Here is an 18457-nt window from a genome sequence, read left to right as displayed (position 1 = left end):
TTCCAATCTATGGGAAACTCCGAAGTCAGCAGGCCATTAAAAATACATGGAGTGGAGGGGACTCCACCTCTCTTCCTCAATAATCTTTTTTTGTACACATCCCTCTTCCCCAAATACTTTACCATTTGACCCACTCTAATCACACAGACACCTAGGCTCCTGAAGAAACTGACAAAGAACAGGGGTGATGCCAGTTTTCTGCAATGGAATTTCTTACTCTTCCCCAAATCCCTTCCTCAGTGATATCACCTTACAGTTCCAGGCCTGGTTTAACTCTATTACCTGCCTGGGAAACACCCAAGTCTAAATCTGAGAAGTTTTGTCAACTATGGTCAAAAGATATGCGATGGCTGAGAATCTCTAAGCCCCACTCCATGCAGATAATGAAGTAATTCCCCACATCCAGGTAAGTGATATAGTTAGAATTCACTATAGACCACATTATTAAGTGAAGCAGACAAAATATCCCCCCGATCTAATGTCTTAATTCTTACGGAGGACAGGAGACATTAAGAAACAAGACTGCAGTCTAGACTAACTAGTAGGCCAAGAGAAAGTGTAGGGGCCGACTCTGGAGCAGCGAACAGTTATGAAAAAATCTACTTTTGTCTCCCTCCCCTATCTGGCAGTACCAAAAAACTTCAAATTACCACACCTAAACACGAAAGGCACAAAACAGTGAGTACTCCCAAGACCCAGAGCCTCCAGCCCACCCTTCAGCATGTCCAGGGGCTCCCATAATCCACTCCAGGCCCTGCTTCCATTTAACTGCCTCAGTCTTCTACATCATCGTAAGTAATGCCTTCTCCCCTGGCCTCAGTTCTCCCCCACTAAACCCAATTCCTTCTCTGCCCAACACAAGAGAACGCTCGGTTCTCTTTACAATGGTTACTTTCCCTAAAATACTGCCTCTCCCCGCGCTGAGACGCGTCCCAGGCCGCCCTCTCCGAGCAGCACCTCTGCAGCGACCCGGCCCGGGCTAACCCCTCCTCACCTCCCGGCCAGCGGGCCCCGTCCCTTTCCCAGCTCCTCCTTCTCAGGGCTGCTAATGGGCACCGAGGCCTGGCCCTGCCCTCGCACGGGATCGGGGCCTCCCGCACCCGGCCCTCGACGCGACCGCCACCGGGATCCGGCCACCTCCCCAACTTCAGGATCCCAAGCCCGCCCGATCCCTCCTCAGCGCCCCCATTAGGCCTGCCGGGCCCGGCCCACTGCTCCCCTCTCCAGTGGGCCACTCTAATCCCTCGCCTTGGCCCGGACTCGACTCCGCTCTCAAGCCAGGTCTCTTTCATCTCCCTGGCGCTTCTGCCTCTGCCCTTTTCGGTTCCATCAGCTCGGTACCTGAGGCTCCGTCTCCCCCGTCGGGCCCAAGCCTGTGTCGAACAGACAAACAGCTGCAGCTCAACCAAACCCTCCAGCCCCTCCTCCTCCGCCTCCTCCGTGTTCTGGAGCCAGGGCTCCGGCCAATAGTACGATGGCTCGCCTACTGTCGGGGGTGGGCCATATGGGACTCATCCACCAATCCTCTGGAGAAAGGCGGGCCTCTTTGGTAGCTGTCACCAACGAGTATGAGCGAGGGCCAGAACAGGCGGAGTTCTAAGCCAATAGAGAGAGAGAAGCCTTGAAGACGGACTAGGTAAGAAGCCATTCAAAAGCAAGCCTCAGGAGGCACAGGGCTGCACAGTACTGACTGACAAATGTATCAACTAATAACATCTCGACACCCCATGACCCCGCCTTTTGAACCATAAACATCTAATCGGGTGAGTGATGAAGGCGGGTCAAAGTGAAACTTTAACCAATACTGAGAAAATTTGGGACTTGAGTGGCAGGCAAGGCGAGGTGGAAAGAAGCCTTGAGGGAGCCGCTACTGACCTTCGCCCCTCCCCCTGGATTTGGCGGGGCCCGATTCCAGTGTCCCGCCTTCTATGACCAATTCGCGGGCGTGAGGGACTTCGGGCCCGAGAATCTAAATAACCCTCACGTCGATACTTCCTTCTTTTAGTGGGGCTTGAGGACTAGAGTTTTGGGGATGGCCGGTAGGCGGTCTGAGATGTACTTAGCGTAGATAATGGCACCTACGAAGAGTAGTAGCTTTTCGCAAGCGCAAGGACACGAGTTCGATCCCCGGTACCTCCCCCCCCTGCCCCCCCCAAAGCACCAGCTTAAAGATGTTTAGCCCCTTTCATTATTTTTCAGACGGGCTGATATTTTTGGAATCGTACGTAAATGTGAAAAGGATCTTTGGAAAATTGATGTTTGTGATACACAACAAAAAGGAAAAACACGAGCTTACTGCCAATTCCCCTGAAGTCCGCTTCCACCCATCTCACTGTTAGACCTTCCTAACATTGAAATTCTGGAAGCACAGCTCTAAGGTGGAGGGTGGGAAGGCAGGCGATTTGCTGGTTTCGGGTAAACTGAAGCAGAAAATACAGAGGCTGCAGCCCCCCCGCCCCGTGCTGTAAAACGGGGACAGTAACAGCCACTTTGCTCATCCTCAGCAGCGTCCCAACTGCAGCTGCATTATAGAGGCCAAAACGGGATGGGAGGGGAGCCCCGCACAGAGACTGAGGGGCCTGAAATCAATGAGCACATATTCACATTTAGTGTCTCCCGCACCATTCTTTCAGTAAATGATAAAGAGGAAAGAGAGATAAACTATACAACTAGGAATATTGTTTTTTAATGAATTACAAACTAAATTACAAATAATGTTAATAGAAAGCACTCAAGGACAAGAGGTGGGAAAAGAGACAAAAATCATAAAACGAACTAAAAAAAAAAAAAAATTGAATTACAATACCCCAAGGTGCACAACAATAAATCCAGCCACTTTGACAGAAAAAGACTATAACCTGATATATAAATATAATTGTTCATCCTTCTTTTAAAGAAATATTTTTTTCCCAATGCCCCCACTGCATTACAGCCCTGAAGAGTGTCAGCACTCTCAAAATGTGTCTAAACCTTAGCTTCCACTCCCCTAGGGTGAGGGGTAGCTTTCAAAGGAAGATAGGAGGCAACTGGCAACTGAACAATTAAAAATCCTAAAAGGAAGAGAAAAATTTGAACATCTCTCACCTGCCTCATAAGGCCACGGAGAAGCAACAGATCTGACCCAAGCGCAACCCCTGTCTCTTGGGCCTCCTTAACTCTTATTTACCCAAAGCAGGAACGAAAGGACTGTGGGCAATCATTTCTTGGGCCTCCCTTCTGAAGCTGCATCTCGAGTCTCCCAGTCATGTAGGTGAGATGAAATACAAAAACTTGGCTAAGTGATTGGATCTATTTTTAACCTAACTCTTTAAAAACAGACCCTTCCCCTTTTATTTTTTGGCTTGTTTCTCCAAAGTTCTAGTTTAACCCCCTGTTGTAAGTTGGCCTTTACAAAAAACAGTGGCAGCAGAAGACTTGGGGTCTCTCTCATCTAAAATACAGGAAATAATTATAGGGCATTCGGAGATTGGGATGAGAAGTGGGATTGGAGGGGTCAGTTTTGTTTTGAATCCCACCGCTCCTCAGCAAAGAGGCGGGGGGAGAGGGTAGTAAAGCTGAGTTAAGTGCATGTAATACTGAAATTTCCTCTCATTTTCACCTGTTCTTCCTCTCCATCCCTGGATCCCCAGAGCTGGCTGGACAAAAAGGGAAGGCAAGTGTTAAGGCACCCAGAAATTATCAGAGAGCCTGCCTGAGTCCAAATCACTCAGAGCCAAGCCAGGTCAAACCCACAGTGGAGGCGAAGGCTTGGCAAGGACATCAGAGTCGAAGGTGGGGTACTGTCTTGGTCACATCCTGGAAGAATGGGTGAGCCAGAGCTGCTTTTGCCGAAATTCGCTTATTGGGGTCGTAGTGCAGCATTTGCTGGAGGAAGAGATGTATGATATCTTCAGCGACACAAGGGTGGACTAAATGGACAGCAGGTGTTCTCAGAAATCAGGAAAACAGAACTCCTTTTAACCCAGTTCTCATTTCCCTCCTCCCACATCTGAACCAGAGTGCTAACAGGGAGAGAAGTACGGACTAGAGAAAGGTGGCTGGGACCCAGAATTTAAGGTCTCAGCTTTGCTTCATCCTGGAAAAGCCCTTCCCTGGGGCAATGAATGAGCGTTAACAGGTGCCCACTCCCCACCCTTACCGATAACAAGCTCCGTCCATCTTCATCCAGGGGAGGCACAACTTTGCTAAAATCTTGCCGGACCCACTTGGGGAAGCTTGGCTTATAATCAGGCATAGAAGTAACTCCTGGCCAAACTACCTCATCTGGGGTCCCTAGAGTTCGAAAGATCCGGAAGAGTTGGTCAATCTCAGAATCTCCAGGGAATAGGGCACGGCGGGTCACCTGAAAATGGGGAAAGAGGAAAAGGCAAGACCCACACTGACGTAAATCAAAAATGTTCCCTACACAAAGGAGGTTCCCACAGGCAGTGGAAGATCAGCAGGGCCCCATGACTCCCCTCCCTGGGCCTTTCATGGGGTCGGTCACACAGAGCCTGAGACAATGAAGTCCCTTATCTCTCTCGTTATCCCCGCCTTCCTTCCCCCATGAAGGCTTTGCAGATCCCCAAGGCTGGGTGGGGCTGGGAGGGGGTGAATGTTTGGGGGTGCCACTGATCCCAAGCCACTCACGGGATGTGGGGTAGACACTGGGGTCATCCCCCCTCCTTGTGATGCAGCCACTTCTAGATAGGAGCACAGCGGGCAGAGACTGTGTCTTCCATTTCTTCTGTGTTCCCCACAGCACTTAGCATGGTGCTGGGTACACACTAGGTACTTAACAAATATTTGTTGATGAATTGAGAGAGGAATATGGGCAATTGGAAGGTAGTGTACTGGGGATAAATTCACATAATATATATATATTATATATATATATACACACACACACATTTATTAATGGTCTCTAAGCCCTCGGTTACAACCCAGATAAAGGACCGTTAAACATATTGATGATTTGATGTGATGCCTTAGCCTGCTCCATTGTTGTATTAAAGGGGATGGGAGCTGTTACACAAGGCCAGGCCTCAAGGATCCTTCAATCTGAAAAGCCAGAGGTTGAGAGGGGACATCTAAGCCTATAGTTTAAAAAAAAGGGTGTGGAGGGCTGGGGATTTAGGCTCAGCGGTTCTGCCACCTGCCTCGCAAGCAAGCCCAAGGTCCTGAGTTCGGTCCCCATGACCAAACAAACAAACAAATAAATGGTGTGGATAAGTGAACCCAGTTGGCTTCACTACATCCCTGGCATCCTACAAGGTCTCCAGGTCAAATGAAGGAGGCACTAAATGGAACTCAGTCTTCCAAATACGTGCACACTAAAACTAAAATAGCTGAATAATTATAGGAATGATTTAGTTCATTTCAGGGATAAGAGATGTATACTAGAGACAGTCTATGGTATTTGAAGGCATTCTAACATTATGGTTGATGTTCAGGGGTAACTATCCTATCACCACCATCCCCTCCTGGTGCCACTTTAGAGAACCCTGAGGAAAAAGATGGGCTGTGGTTCTGGGCCAAGAAAGAATTCTGTTGTTCTTGGATGTGGGGAGAAGAGGGCTTGGGCGAGCCTCCATACCATTTCAGCAAAGATACAGCCCAGGCTCCAGATGTCCACAGCTGTGGAGTAGTATTTGCAGCCCAAAAGGATTTCAGGGGCTCGGTACCACAGGGTCACCACCTATGCAACAAGAATAGAAAGTAGAGAGGTAGTTTAAAGGACATGGACATTGCTACGTCTCAGCTCCTCAAAAAAAACTCTCTCAGCCTCTTGAGCAGTTTCTTTTTCTCCCTCCTATTTCCCCTAAGAAAATTTCCCCAACTTGTTGGCCCAGAATTAACCTAGTTCATGGCTCTAGGGACTATATTTTCTGAACCCCCAATTTGAGATCTTTCTGGGAAATGTAAGATAAATGGTCATAATTTTCTTTTTTTTTCTGAGATAGGGTCTCACTAAGTTGTCCAGGCTGGCTTTGAACTTGCCATTCTCCTACTTCAGCCTCTGAGTGCTGATATTATAGACCTGTACCATGCTCCATAAAATGGTCATAATTTTTTATTTGTTTTTTGAGACAGGGTCTCACTTTGTACTTAACATTGGCCCTGAATTCACTATGTAGCCCAGGCTGGCCTCAAACTTGAGGCAGTCCTTCTGCCTCAGTCTCCAGAGTAGAGTACTGGGATTACAGGCATGCACCACCGCACCCGGTACAAATGGTCATAATTTTAATAGTGTGCCATTCAGCTGTCCTGGCTTGGTATCTAAACCCAGGTAGTCTAACAGCATGAATTTTGTGTAAACCCTAAAACCCTTAGGATATCAGAAATTCTTTCTATCTGCCAAGAAAACAATTGTTGGTCAGATGGTTTTAGCAACTTTGTGAGTGCTCTTGTTAACACTTCCCAGGATGCTCAGAAAGGAACAGCACAAAGGGACATACCTCATGGGTATAAGTGCGCACAGGGACCCCGAAGGCTCTGGCTAGCCCAAAGTCTGCTAGCTTGATGGCCCCATCTGCGTTGATAAGCAGATTCTGAGGTTTAAGGTCTCGGTGCAGGACTCGATGAGAATGGCAAAAAGCGAGGCCTTGGAGCAGCTGAAACAGATAGTTCTGACAAAGGAGAGAGGGAGATTGTGTTTCTCCATCACGATGAGCAGATTACGGTTTGCTCTTTGCCCCCTAAACACTAAACTCTTCACCATGTTAGATTATAACTACATGTTTAAAAGCTATTTTTCCCATTGGACTTTCAGCCCAGTGAGGTTAAGGACCAGGTCTGATTCAGTTTTCCATATCCTGTGCTTAGCACACTAAATGTATGTTGAAGGAATATTTATGGCAAGATTGAAAGTAGCCCCAGGAGTGAAGAACCCATACTAACAGACAGCAGAGGCTCACTGGCTATTTTCCCCACTGAACAGACAGAAGGGCCTTTTGGAAGAATCTACCAACTGCCCTCAAATCCCATTTATCTGAGTTTCATCTGACCTCCCACCAGAGGCAGCTAGGTTGACTCACTAGAGTTTTAACTTTGATTCTGCAGCCCAACCCTAGGGCTAATGAGTATAATGAGTAGGGAAAGAGATGCAAAAGAAAGGGTGGGTGCTGACTGGGAAGGAGGCCAAAATAACAAAATTATCATCCAGTCTGAATTGTCTTTCTCCAGCCCCCCAGAACCAGCCCCCCAGAAGGTGCGCATGGTGAGGTGGAGTTGATAGAAGGGTCACCTTGATGAGAGGAAGAGGAACGCCAGTGAGAGCAGAGGCGTCCATAAACTTCTTGAGATCTTGGTGCAGAAATTCAAAAACTAGGTAGAGTTTATTTTCCGTGTGGATGACATCCAGCAGCCTACAGAAGAGGAGGTCCAGGATATGTAGATAAGGGAGAGAAATGCCTAGACTCGACAGATGAAACCCATCTTATTAGAATGCCTCCCAAGACACTACTTACTTGACAATATTGGGGTGGTTAAGCTCCTTAAGCAGCGAGATCTCTCGAATGGCAGTGCTGGGGACACCCTCAGTCTCACTTGGAGAGATTGGGAAATCAGAGATGGGAATATGGTTACAAATAGCTCTTTTGATATTGATTGGTCCACAACCCCCCACCCCATATCCTTTTGCAAAGTCCGAGAGGAGGAAGAGCGCTGTAAGGAGTTAATTGCTGGGCAGCTAGGACCTGGCTTCTGGATACCTTAAAGTCAACATTTCCTCTTTCCCTGAGGTAGGTAAGTAAAGACTCCCGGTGAAGGTGAAGCAGAGAGAAGAGAATGGAGAAAAAAATTGAGAGTAGCACCTGGACAGCCCAGAGGGCCAGAGAGGTTCAACTGCCACTTGAAAGTGGGAGAGAATTCTGGGAGGGTGGAGCTGGGTCTCCGCTCAGTTTTCCAGTGGTCCCCGCACACCCCCATTCCACAGAAAGTCCTATATCCCATCCCAGAGACCTCCTTTCTTTTCCAGAGTCTCACTGTTTGCACATTTGGGGGCACCACCGGGTTCAGTATGGAAAGGAAGTTTTCCATGGCTGCCAACACCACCCGTACGCCCTCCAGGAAAACCCTTTACGCCGCCCCCCTTTCAAAGAAGTCCCTCCCTGCCACTTTCCGGTCCCTGGACGGCTACCCGCCCGTTGGGGGTGGGGGAACAATCTAGGGGCTCTCTAGTTAAGAGTCCCGGCTGCAGAAGCCACTCACGTGTCCAGGCGGATTTTCTTAAGCGCTACCACTTCTCCCGTCAACTTGTTTTTGGCTTTGTACACTACTCCGTACGTGCCCTCTCCGATCTTCTCCACCTTTTGGAAGTTCTCCATGAAGCGCTAGTGAGTCGGGTCAGCCCGGCCCTGGAGCGGGGGCCTGGGAACACTGCAGAAAGCGAGCCGAGGGGCCAACGGAGCCCAGCACGGTGGCCCTGGGTCAAGATGGAACGCAGTGTATGTCTGGCTCTTGTCAATTTGTCCAACTTAAAACAATGTTCCCGCCTCCCCCCTCCAGTTCCCGACCGCCACCAGACGTCCCACCCCTCCTTCCCGCGTTTCCCCGACTCCGCCCTCGGCCCTTCTGATTGGTCAACGTTACAGAGGGCGGGGCGACCCTGCGCTTCTCGCGGCGAATAATCTTGCCGGGTGCAAGTTTGTCTCTGAGAGGCGAGACAAATTTCTTCCACCCTGGGGCGGCTGAGGACCTTTTCCCAAGTTCCCGATGTGGGTTCGAGTTTCCAACCTGTGTCTCTGTAGAGATTTCCTGATCTCAAACTCCGTTTTCACAAACCCTTAGGAAAATGTGTATAGACCTGAGGTTAATTTCCACCTGGCCAGGAAGCCTCTTTTGAAAAACAAAACTTGGAATCTCATCCCTAAGAGTTTCTTGGACCTTAGAAAGAGGAGAGTGCCTCAGACTCTTAGCCTATAGGAATAGTGTCCCTCTCTGCTTTTGGATATACAAAGGTTCTGTTTCTGCCTTTTAAAGAGATTCCTGGTTTGATTCAACTGATTGATGCACTCGCCCACGACGAATTCCTTGTGCTGGTTAGGTGTCATGTAGCTGCCTGTAGGATAACTCTTTCCCTAGCGGTGGAGTGTGTCAAGTTGAATGTAACCCAGTGAAGCCAGAAACTGGCCTTGCTTAGTGGATAGAGAAGGAGTTTCCAGTGCCTTAGATCACTTGTCAGTTCTTTCTCGGGTCCTTTCGCCCCTCCCAGGGCTCCCCTAGAAGGAGAAGGGGAAGGACTATGCAAATGAGTACCCCTTTCTTATATAGGGGCTTATTCCAGACCCCCAGCATCTTTGGTTGCTGAAAGAAAGAACAGGATGGATCTGCTGCCAACAAGTTGCCTTCTCCACTTGTCTGTGCTGAATGCTTTGTTGGTTTTGGGGGTCACAGAAGGTGAGTGTGTGTGTGTGTGTGTGTGTGTGTGTGTGTGTGGTCGGAATCTGTGAATCAGGGATTGAACACAGCTCTGGTTTCCCGCCTCATAAAGGGATAAATCAGTACTTCAGATTTCTTCCCCCTATTTGATTTGGGTAGTATATGGGCACTTGACCTACACGGAAATTTGGGATTGAGCGTGAAAATGATCCTGGTCTGCTTACTTGGCCAGAAGGATAGTGGGTCTTTGTGGCACTAATCTGAGGTCCTCAGAGCAGTGAGCTGGAGCAGAAGCTCTGAAAGGGTGAAATGAGTGGGAGATTCTCTTTTATAATGTCTCAGGTATATGAAGTAGGGGATTCAAAGTGGGAGCAAGAGAAGCTGGTGTTAGATAAGGAGGCACCACCTTCCCCCTTGGAATGGGTATGGGTGAACACTGCCCAGACATACTGTTCTGGTACTGGGAGAGATAGGCAGGGGGTCTCAGCTGAGCATCACATGAAAAGGCTCTGGGGGATTGGGGCCTCGTGATAGGAGTGGGCGGAGGTAGTGGTGGCCAGAGGGTCTGGAATGTCCCGTGCTGCTCTTAAGAGGGAGGGTTGGAAGAGGAAAAAAAAATGGAGCATCTTATGACTTCTCTTGCTCTAGTGCTGAGATGCTCAATGAGAAAATTCTAGATAATCCCCTAGCAGAATCTCCTAAATTTCCAGAATGCATTAGAAATGAGGTGAGGAGCCAGGCATGGTGGCACATGCCTATAATCCCAGCACTTAGGAGATTGGGGCAGGAGGATCATGAGTTTGAGACCAGCCTGGGCTACATGTTGTAAGAAAGAAAATAAATGGGGTGGAGGATCGTTTTTGCTGTGCTGAAATATCGACGTCATATGCCAGCCTCATTCCCTTCTCTAGATCGCTGTTCCCATAGGCCTCTAGGAAGTTCTTGATCTGACGTCATTCATGCTGCAGATTCAAGACTTTTTTTATGTTCCTTAATATTTTCTGCAAACATTCTGTTTACACCCGTCGCCTGAGGCTCTTAAAAGACTGCTCTTTTTTTTTTTTTTTTTTTTTTTTTTTTTTTTTTTATTTTTTTTTTTGTACTGGAGGTTGAATCCAGGGCTTGGCACTGAGCTACATCCCCAGTCCTGTTCTTTCATTTTGGATCCCAAATTTTAAAACTGTAAGAATAGACTGAGGGTTGACTCCGTGGTAGAGTGCATGTTTAGCATATCCATAGGCCCTGGGTTTAGTTTTTAGCATCAAAAAATGGAAGAAAGAAAAAAGACATTTTTTTCTTAGTGCTAATGAAACTTTCTCTGAAGTAGGTTTGTTTGATAGTTATTTTAGTATGAAATGACATTATGTTTATGCAAGAAAATATTTATATTTTTAACAAATACATAAACTGAGAGTTAACAAGAGCTGATACTTGCTTTTAAATATATTTGCCAAAAGCATAAACAACCAGTAAAGATAAAGCAAATATGACCGAATGCTGAGAGTTTATTGAAACTGGATAAAGGCATGCGGAGATCCAGCATACCCTTTTTTCTTTCTGACTTCTCTCATACTCAGCTACTACATTTATAATTTTTTTTTTTTGAGATAAAAGTCTCACTATGTAATTCAGGTTGGCCATGACCTCAGTATGTAGTCCAGGCTGGCCTTGAACTCACTATTATAGCCTAGGATGGGCTTGAACTCATGGCACTCTTCCTGTCTCAGCCTACCAAGTGCTGGGATTACAGATGTGAGGCACCACACCTAGCTCCAGGCTAGCCTAGAGCTTTTGATCATCTGGCCTCAGACTCCCAGTTACAGATATGTGCCAACACACCGAGCTCAGTTATAAGAATTTTATCTGCTCTGTCCCTACTCCCAAACTGCCTGCTTCTAATCCGTCCTCCCCACTGCTTGCCATAATGACATCTCTAAAATACGAATATGATCATGTTCAAAAAGCTTCTGAAGGTGAATTTTGTGGTATTATATTATATCTCAATTTAAAACAAAAGATCTGAGGCTGGGCATGGTGGCGCATGCCTGTAATCCTAGCACCCTGGAGGCTGAGGCAGGAGTATCTCTGTGAGCTCAAGACCAGCCTGTGCTACATAGTGAGTTCCAGGTCAGTCTCAACTACCTAGTGAGACCCTGTCTCAAAAAACAAAAACAAAACAAAACAAAAGGTCTGTAGTCGCATGCCTATAATCCTAGCACTTGGGAGGCTGAGGTAGGAGGATTTTGAGTTCAAGGCCAGCCTGGTCTACATAATGAGTTCAAGGCTAGTGCAGACAACACAGTGAGACTATGTCTCAAGAATGAATAAATATACTAAAAAACCCTTCAACTCATCTTCTCAGCCTCATTTTTCACAGTGTGCACTGAGCACAATGCTAGGCTCCCCTAACATACCATGTACTTCTGTGCCTCCATGCATCTCCTCGTACTAGTTAGATTGGCACTTTAGGACTATGACAACTCTTCACTGAAGTTTCCCATAGTCTGCTACAGCTGTCACTTTTCCCTGACTTTTGTTTTTGTTTTTGTTTTTTGGTACTGGGGATTGAACTCGGGACCTTGCACTTGTAAGGAAGGCACCAGAACCACTGAGCTAAATCCCCAGCCCTTCCCTGACATTTTGTTACATTTTGTGTATGTCCATTGTGGCACCTATTAAGCAATGCTTTGAATTATAGTAATTTGTGTACATGCTCATTTTTTTTGTTTATACCAAGGATTGAATCCAGAGCCTAAGCTACATCCCCAGCCCTATTTATTCTCACTAAATTGGCCATCCTGGGCTAGAGCTTTTGATCCTCCTGCCTCAGCCTCCCAGCGTGCTGGGATTACAGATGTGTGCCACCATGCCCAGCTACATGCTCAGTTTTCATACTTCACTTTGAATCCCTTCAGAGCTGTAGCTTATACATTCCTTAAGCTCTTTGTGCCTAGAATAGTGCCTAGTATATGGTGGACGTTCAGAAAATTAGAATGCATTTCTATTTGAATGGGAGACTGAGAGGGGTGACATAGAATAGAGTGTTATTCCCTTAAAAGGGACTAGTTGAGCACCCCAGGACCCTTATCGCACATTTCTTTAGGGCCCAGAGACCAGGACCGGTTTGGTGTTTCAAGGCAGCTCCTCACTAAAGCGTGGAACAAGCAGCTGTATCCAGAATGGACAGGAGTCCAGGGACCTGACTGCTGGAGAGGTAGGAACCCAGACATTCTGGGAGAGGGCATGGTGGGGATGGGATGGGGAGGAGAGCAGGAACTGGGCTGAAGACTGGCCACTTGGAAAGACAGGAAGGGAAAGATATATGGAGAGGGGAAGCCAAGGGATCCCAGCTCATACAGTTTTGCATTCCAGGTGGCCAGGTGGCCCTGAAGGTCAGTAACGATGGGCCTACACTACTTGGTGCAAATGCCTCCTTCTCCATTGTCCTGCAATTCCCCGAAAGCCAACAGGTGCTGCTGGATGGGCAGGTTGTCTGGGCCAACAACACCGTCATCAATGGTAAGTACCCCTCTGCTCTTCCTAGGGCCCAGTGAGCCCAGGAAATGCTGCCTACCCGCTCTGTTTTTCTTTTAAAATTTTGAACAAATTATGTATGTAGTACCTACTCACTGTTGTAAAGTTAGAAAACACAGTTAAGCAAAAATTATAGTCCCCAAACTGGGAAACAGCTGAATCTAGAAGCTGGACAGACCTAGATTTAAATTTGCCACAAGTATGTGACCTCAGGCTTGTGCTTTATTGCATTCTGTAAAATGGGGATGATACCTTCCTTAGAGGGCTGTTGTAAGGATGAAAATATGATAATATGTAAAGTATTTAACATAGGGCTGTTTTGTTAGCTGGCACTGTTATTTATTTATTTATTTAGTACCGGAGATCAAACTCAGGACCTTGCACTTGCCAGGCAGGCGCTATGCCACTGAGTTATAGTACCAGCCCAGGCACTGTTATTTTTTTTATCTCACTGGTTAGGGAAAATCACTGTAAACATTTTAATATATGACCTTCCTTATGTAAATATACACATGTGAATCTTATATTGTAGTTTCCATATATCTCCACCTCCAACTACTACCCTAAGTGTGTTCCTCCCTTGGAACTTGTACTTTCTAGCTAGGGAATATTTCCACAGCCCCTTTCTAATTCCTTAGGAACTATTTTAGAAATTTTGATATATACAAAAGAATGCCAGGAGCTAGGCATGGTGGCATATTCCTTTAATTCCAGCTATCCAGAGGGCTTAGGTGGAGGACTGTAAATTCCTGGCCAGCCTGGGTAGCTTAGTAAGAAGACTCTGTCTAAAAAAGAAAAGAAGTTGGCTATGGTAGTGGTAGTGTATGCCTGTAATACCAGCACTCTGAGAAGCTGAGGCAGGAGGATTGCAAATTTGAGCCCAGCCTGGGCAATTTAGCAATTTAGTGAGATCCTGTCTCAAAAAAAAAAAGGGCTGGCAAGGTGGGCATTTAGCTTGGTGGTGCTGTGTCTGCCACACAAGTACAAGATTCTGAGTTCAGTCCCTGGTGCCAAAAAACCAAAAGCCAAGAAACAAAACAAAAAAGGGTTGGGCGCTTGGGATTTAGCTCAGTAGTTTTGCTGCCTGCCTTGAAAGCGCAGGGTCCCAAGTTTGATCCCTGGTACCAAAAAAAAAAAAAAAAAGTGTTGGGACATAGCTCAATATAAAGGCCCTAAATTCCATCCACAATCCACACACACACACACACACACACACACACAGAACAAAGAGTGCTGGACGTGGTGACACACACTTGTAATCCCAGCACTTGGGAAGTTGAGGCAGGAGAATTGCTGAGTTTGAGGCAGGCAGGCCTGGGCTACATAATGAGACACTGCCTCAAAAAAAAAAAAAAAAAAAAAAGAAAAGAAAAAGAAAAAAAGAAAGAAAGAAAAGAACAAGACAAGGGACAAGGGCTGGGGATTTGGCTCAGTAGTTCTTCTGCCTGCCTTGCAAGCAGAAGGACTCAAGTGCAATGATCCAAGTGCAACGGCTGGAGTTTGATCCCCGGTACAAAAAAAGAAAAAAAAAAAAAAGAAAAGAAAAAAGACTGTCAGGGTTTGAGGGTGACTGTACCTTTCTTTCAGGGAGCCAGATGTGGGGAGGACAACCAGTATATCCCCAGGAACCTGATGATGCTTGTATCTTCCCTGATGGCGGGCCCTGCACATCTGACCCTTGGTCTCAAAGAAGACGCTTTGTTTATGTCTGGAAGACCTGGGGTGAGGGACTCCCTTCTCTGGCTATCGTCTACATACTTGTATTTACTGTTTCCCATCTGGTCATCTTTTTTACAGTCTCATCACTTATGTAATTTCCCTAATCTTTATTTTCCCCTGCCCCCTTCTTTCATAGCACCTAATCCCCTTCAATTCTATTATAATTAGGGGGGCTGGGGATGTAGCTCAGTGATGCTGTGCCTGCCTGGCAAGCACAAAGTCCTTAGTTCAATCTCTGGTACCAAAAGAAATTAAAATTAAATTTAAAATATATACATAATTTTGGGGGGACAGTGCTGGGGTGTTGGGGATAAAATGGAGGCTCTCATACATGCTAATAATAATAATAATAATAATAATGATAGCCCTAGCAAATTCTATCACAAGTCTTTCTAGAAGTTCTTCCCCAAATATAGTCCTACTCCATGGGACCCTCCAGCCCCCTTTCCATATCATAGCCACTCAAACATCCTTTGAAGTAATTATCTTTAATTATGTCCTGATGTCCCTTCTTTGGTATTCTCAAATCCTGCCCCTCAGCCCCTTTTGACCAGTAGATACCCCTTCTCTGTTTCTCTTTCCAATAATCTCAGGCCAATACTGGCAAGTTCTGGGGGGCCCAGTGTCGAGGCTGAGCATTGGGACAGGACAGGCGATGCTGGGCACACATTCCATGGAAGTGACTGTCTACCACCGCCGGGGAGGGCGGAGCTATGTACCCCTTGCTCACTCCAGCTCAGCCTTCACTATTACCGGTAAGGATTTAGGAAGGGGCAAGGCGAGTCACAGGGCAGGAGAGAGTGGGAGGCTTGGCTGGAATGGAAGGAAGAAAGGGGAATGGTGTGAAGCCTTCAAGGGGTAGGACCAGAAGACCTGGACAGGGGAACGTAGGACTAGAGCCAGTGCAGGCCCAGGCACTCAGCTTGGGTGGTTGGAGGGTGTGGTTGTTAAAGGGAGAGCTGTAGGCCTGGGTCTCACTTTGTCACTCACCCCAGACCAGGTGCCTTTCTCTGTGAACGTGTCCCAGCTGCAGGCCTTGGATGAAGGGAACAAGCATTTCCTGAGAAATCAACCTCTGATGTTTGCTCTTCAGCTCCATGACCCCAGTGGCTATTTGGCTGGGGCTGACCTCTCCTACACATGGGACTTTGGAGATGGTTCTGGCACACTGATATCTCGGGCAGTTGTTGTCCCTCACACTTACCTGGAGTCTGGCCGAGTTACGGCACAGGTGGTGCTGCAGGCTGCAATTCCTCTTACCACCTGTGGCTCCTCCCCATTTCCAGGCACCACAGATGGGTACATGCCAACTACAGAGGCCTCCGGCACTACAGCTAGGCAAGGGCCTACTGCAGGAGTTGTGGGTACTACTCCTGATCAGGTACCAACTACAGAGCCTTCTAGAACCACAGCTCTGCAGGTGCCAACCACAGGGGTCATAAATACTGCCTCTGTGCAGGTGCCAACTGCAGAGGGCACAGGTACTACACCTGAGCAAGCACCAACCTCAGAGGTCATAGGCACCACAGTGGCAGAGATGACCACCACAGAGGTCGTTGGCACAACACTGACAGAAGTGTCAAGTAAAGAGCCCTCTTCAACCACGCTTGCACAGACAACAGTTACAGAGTTGGTAGAGACCACAGCTGGAGAGTTACCCACCTTTGAGCCTGAGGATCCAGGTGCCAGCCTATTCATGCCCACAGAAGGCATTTCAGGTAAGAAGGGCGGTGTGAATGACAGTTATGGAGGCAAGGTATTTGTTACTCCTGTACTTGGAAAATCTTACCCAGGACCAAGATATTACCCAGACTTTGCTTAGCACTGTGATTTCCTTAAGAGCTCTCGCTGGCTCTAAAGTGTCCACCTGCTTTACTGTCTGTCTGCTCTCTCTCCCTCTCTCTCTCTCTCTCTCTCTCATCTATCTCTTTTAAGACAGGGTCTCCCTATGTATCCCTGGCTGGCCTTAAACTTGCAACTTCCTGCCTTGGCCTTTTGAGTTCTGAGATTTGCCATCACCTTCAAGTTTCTCTTAATGACATGCAAGAGATTTGGAGTTTGGGAACCTGAACTCTTCTAGGTCATAAGGAGAGTTTGTTGTTTCTCTGAAAAGAGCTAGGAGGCACAGGGAACACACTGTAATTATTTACATATTTATATCACATTTTCTTTTCAAGCATAAATACACAAAAATCTTTCTGTCTGGCACATCAGTCCTTCCATTTCTGATTATTAAATTCCTGTCCCAAAGAGAAACAGGAGGAATGAGATAATGATGCTTAAATGAGTTAAAATATGTTGAATGTCTAGCCCAGGACTTGGCAAAGTGTGGGGGGATGATAAACATTTGGGGATTTTTAAAAATGATGCATACCTATAATTGCAGCACTCTGGAAGGTTGAGGCAGAAGGATCACAAAGTTTGAGCCCAGACTGGAAAAGTTACTGAGACTGTATCTAAAAATGAAAAATTTTAAAAGGGCTGGGGATATACCTCTGTACAAAGGTCCTGGCTTCATTCCACAGTACCACAAAAAAGTGCCCCCTCCAAAAAAGAACAACAGCAACCACAACAAAAAAAACCTTTGCCCCCAAACTATGTGACTCTAAAGCAGTGATTTTCTCCTTCTGGTCTCTGTTTCCTTATCTATAAAGCAAAAATTTTCCAGATCCTGCCTGATTCTAACCAGTTAACTCCAGTATCTGGTAGCTCTGGCTCAGTGTGGGAAAGTGCCTTCTTGACCTCTTCTTCCAAGTCAGTTATCTGTCACTTGACCTGTCTTCAATCCTCTCTTGCCAGTGTCCCCGAGCCTCCTGCTGAATGGTGCAGACACCTTAACACTGGTGAAGAGACAAGTCCAAGTCCCGCTGGACTGTGTTTTGTATCGATATGGTTCCTTTTCCCTTACCCTGGACATTATCCGTGAGTCTTGCCTACTTTGGGGGCCGATGAAGGGAGACAGGTGCTGGACAAAAGGAATGCCCAAATGACAGGAGCCTCCTCTGAAGGCACAGGACTGGGACTGGGGCTGTAGCTCTAGGGCTTTCCTGTCTATCAGCCTGATGGAGGAAGCCTGACTTACAGTCTTGCGATTCCACAGAGGGTGTTGAGAGTGCAGAGATCTTGCAGGCTGTGCCATCCAGCGAGGGTGATGCATTTGAGCTGACCGTGGCCTGCCAAGGCAGGTGAGTATCCCGCTGGTTGCCCTGATAACCTTTGGGTGACCACGTCTCTTCCTGAATCCCCTAAGACAAGCTCGTACCTTTTCAGGCTGCCTGAGGAAGCTTGTGTGGACATTTCATCGCCTGGGTGCCTGCCTCCTACCCAGCGCCTGTGCCAGCCTGTGCCACCAAGCCCAGCCTGCCAGCTGGTTCTGCACCAAGTATTGAAGAGTGGCTCAGGGACCTACTGCCTCAATGTGTCTTTGGCTGATGCCAACAGCTTGGCAGTGGCCAGCACCCAGCTTATCATGCCTGGTAAGTCACTGAATAAGAGGTAGAATGAAGAGCTAGCAGAGAGGGAGCAGATGGTAAAGCATTGTCTGGGCTCCTGCTCACAGGTCAAGAAGCAGGCCTTGGGCAGGCTCCCCTGCTTGTGGGCATCTTGCTGGTATTGGTGGCCGTGGTGCTTGCATCTCTGATATACAGGTGAGAGCCTCACTGTCCAGCCCAGACTCCCAATCCTTTTACTACTACACAGCCTACTCAGGAAGGAGAAAACCACTCCTGAGGAAGCAGAATGCAAAGGGCTGGGGATTTAGCTCAGCGGTACCACCGCCTGCCTCACAAGTGCAAGGACCTGAGTTTGATCCCTGGTACCAAAAAAAAAAAAAAAAAAAAAAAAA

The 18457-nt window shown here is 47.3% G+C and overlaps 3 protein-coding genes across 9 annotated transcripts in view; 1 reads left to right on the top strand and 2 right to left on the bottom strand.

The window, feature by feature from the left end:
* Positions 1 to 1442, bottom strand: part of Rab5b (RAB5B, member RAS oncogene family) — a 17122-nt gene extending 15680 nt beyond the window's left edge. Inside the window, exon 1 of the mRNA XM_010644764.3 lies at positions 1342 to 1442. The gene's annotated coding sequence lies outside the window, so the exon portion shown is untranslated. The remainder of the gene's footprint in view (positions 1 to 1341) is intronic.
* Positions 726 to 18457, top strand: part of Pmel (premelanosome protein) — an 18336-nt gene continuing 604 nt past the window's right edge. The window contains exons 1-11 of one of the 2 annotated variants that reach the window (XM_010644755.3): positions 726 to 791; positions 9253 to 9378; positions 12464 to 12574; positions 12733 to 12879; positions 14482 to 14616; positions 15207 to 15368; positions 15609 to 16331; positions 17413 to 17535; positions 17714 to 17798; positions 17884 to 18089; positions 18173 to 18260. In XM_010644755.3, the coding sequence (XP_010643057.2) occupies positions 9303 to 9378; positions 12464 to 12574; positions 12733 to 12879; positions 14482 to 14616; positions 15207 to 15368; positions 15609 to 16331; positions 17413 to 17535; positions 17714 to 17798; positions 17884 to 18089; positions 18173 to 18260 (1856 nt within the window). In that variant the 5' untranslated portion in view covers positions 726 to 791; positions 9253 to 9302. Of the gene's footprint in view, positions 792 to 8627; positions 8697 to 9252; positions 9379 to 12463; positions 12575 to 12732; positions 12880 to 14481; positions 14617 to 15206; positions 15369 to 15608; positions 16332 to 17412; positions 17536 to 17713; positions 17799 to 17883; positions 18090 to 18172; positions 18261 to 18457 lie in introns of those variants that run through there. The other variant, XM_010644756.2, reaches the window with a different exon arrangement.
* On the bottom strand, positions 2750 to 8538 carry Cdk2 (cyclin dependent kinase 2). 6 transcript variants are annotated; one of them, XM_010644758.1, is made up of 8 exons: positions 8191 to 8538; positions 7449 to 7526; positions 7226 to 7346; positions 6438 to 6608; positions 5576 to 5677; positions 4630 to 4773; positions 4139 to 4342; positions 2750 to 3908 (listed from the first exon to the last, which is right to left on the bottom strand). In XM_010644758.1, exons 1-8 carry the CDS (start codon positions 8304 to 8306, stop codon positions 3789 to 3791), a joined length of 1056 nt encoding a protein of 351 aa, XP_010643060.1. In that variant the 5' UTR covers positions 8307 to 8538; the 3' UTR covers positions 2750 to 3788. The 6 variants fall into 6 exon arrangements, with proteins under 6 accessions (XP_010643060.1, XP_010643061.1, XP_010643063.1 ...); XM_010644759.1 differs by having other exon boundaries at positions 2750 to 3864; XM_010644761.2 differs by lacking the exon at positions 8191 to 8538 and adding an exon at positions 7966 to 8184.

This window comes from Fukomys damarensis, unplaced genomic scaffold, assembly GCF_012274545.1.
Source record: "Fukomys damarensis isolate Sample0158 unplaced genomic scaffold, DMR_v1.0_HiC HiC_scaffold_15, whole genome shotgun sequence".
In the NCBI taxonomy this organism is placed as follows: domain Eukaryota; kingdom Metazoa; phylum Chordata; class Mammalia; order Rodentia; family Bathyergidae; genus Fukomys; species Fukomys damarensis.
Note: the sequence above shows the minus strand (reverse complement) of the source record. Positions and strands in the feature narration are given on the sequence as shown.

Coding starts and splice junctions, on each gene's coding strand:
- Cdk2 (XM_010644758.1), bottom strand. CDS start 8,306: ATGGAGAACTTCCAAAAGGTGGAGAAGATCGGAGAGGGCACGTACGGA. Junction 7,527..8,190: donor AAGAAAATCCGCCTGGACAC/GTGAGTGGCTTC, acceptor AATCTCTCCAAG/TGAGACTGAGGGTGTCCCCA. Junction 4,343..4,629: donor CAGTGTCTACCCCACATCCC/GTGAGTGGCTTG, acceptor CCCCATTTTCAG/GTGACCCGCCGTGCCCTATT.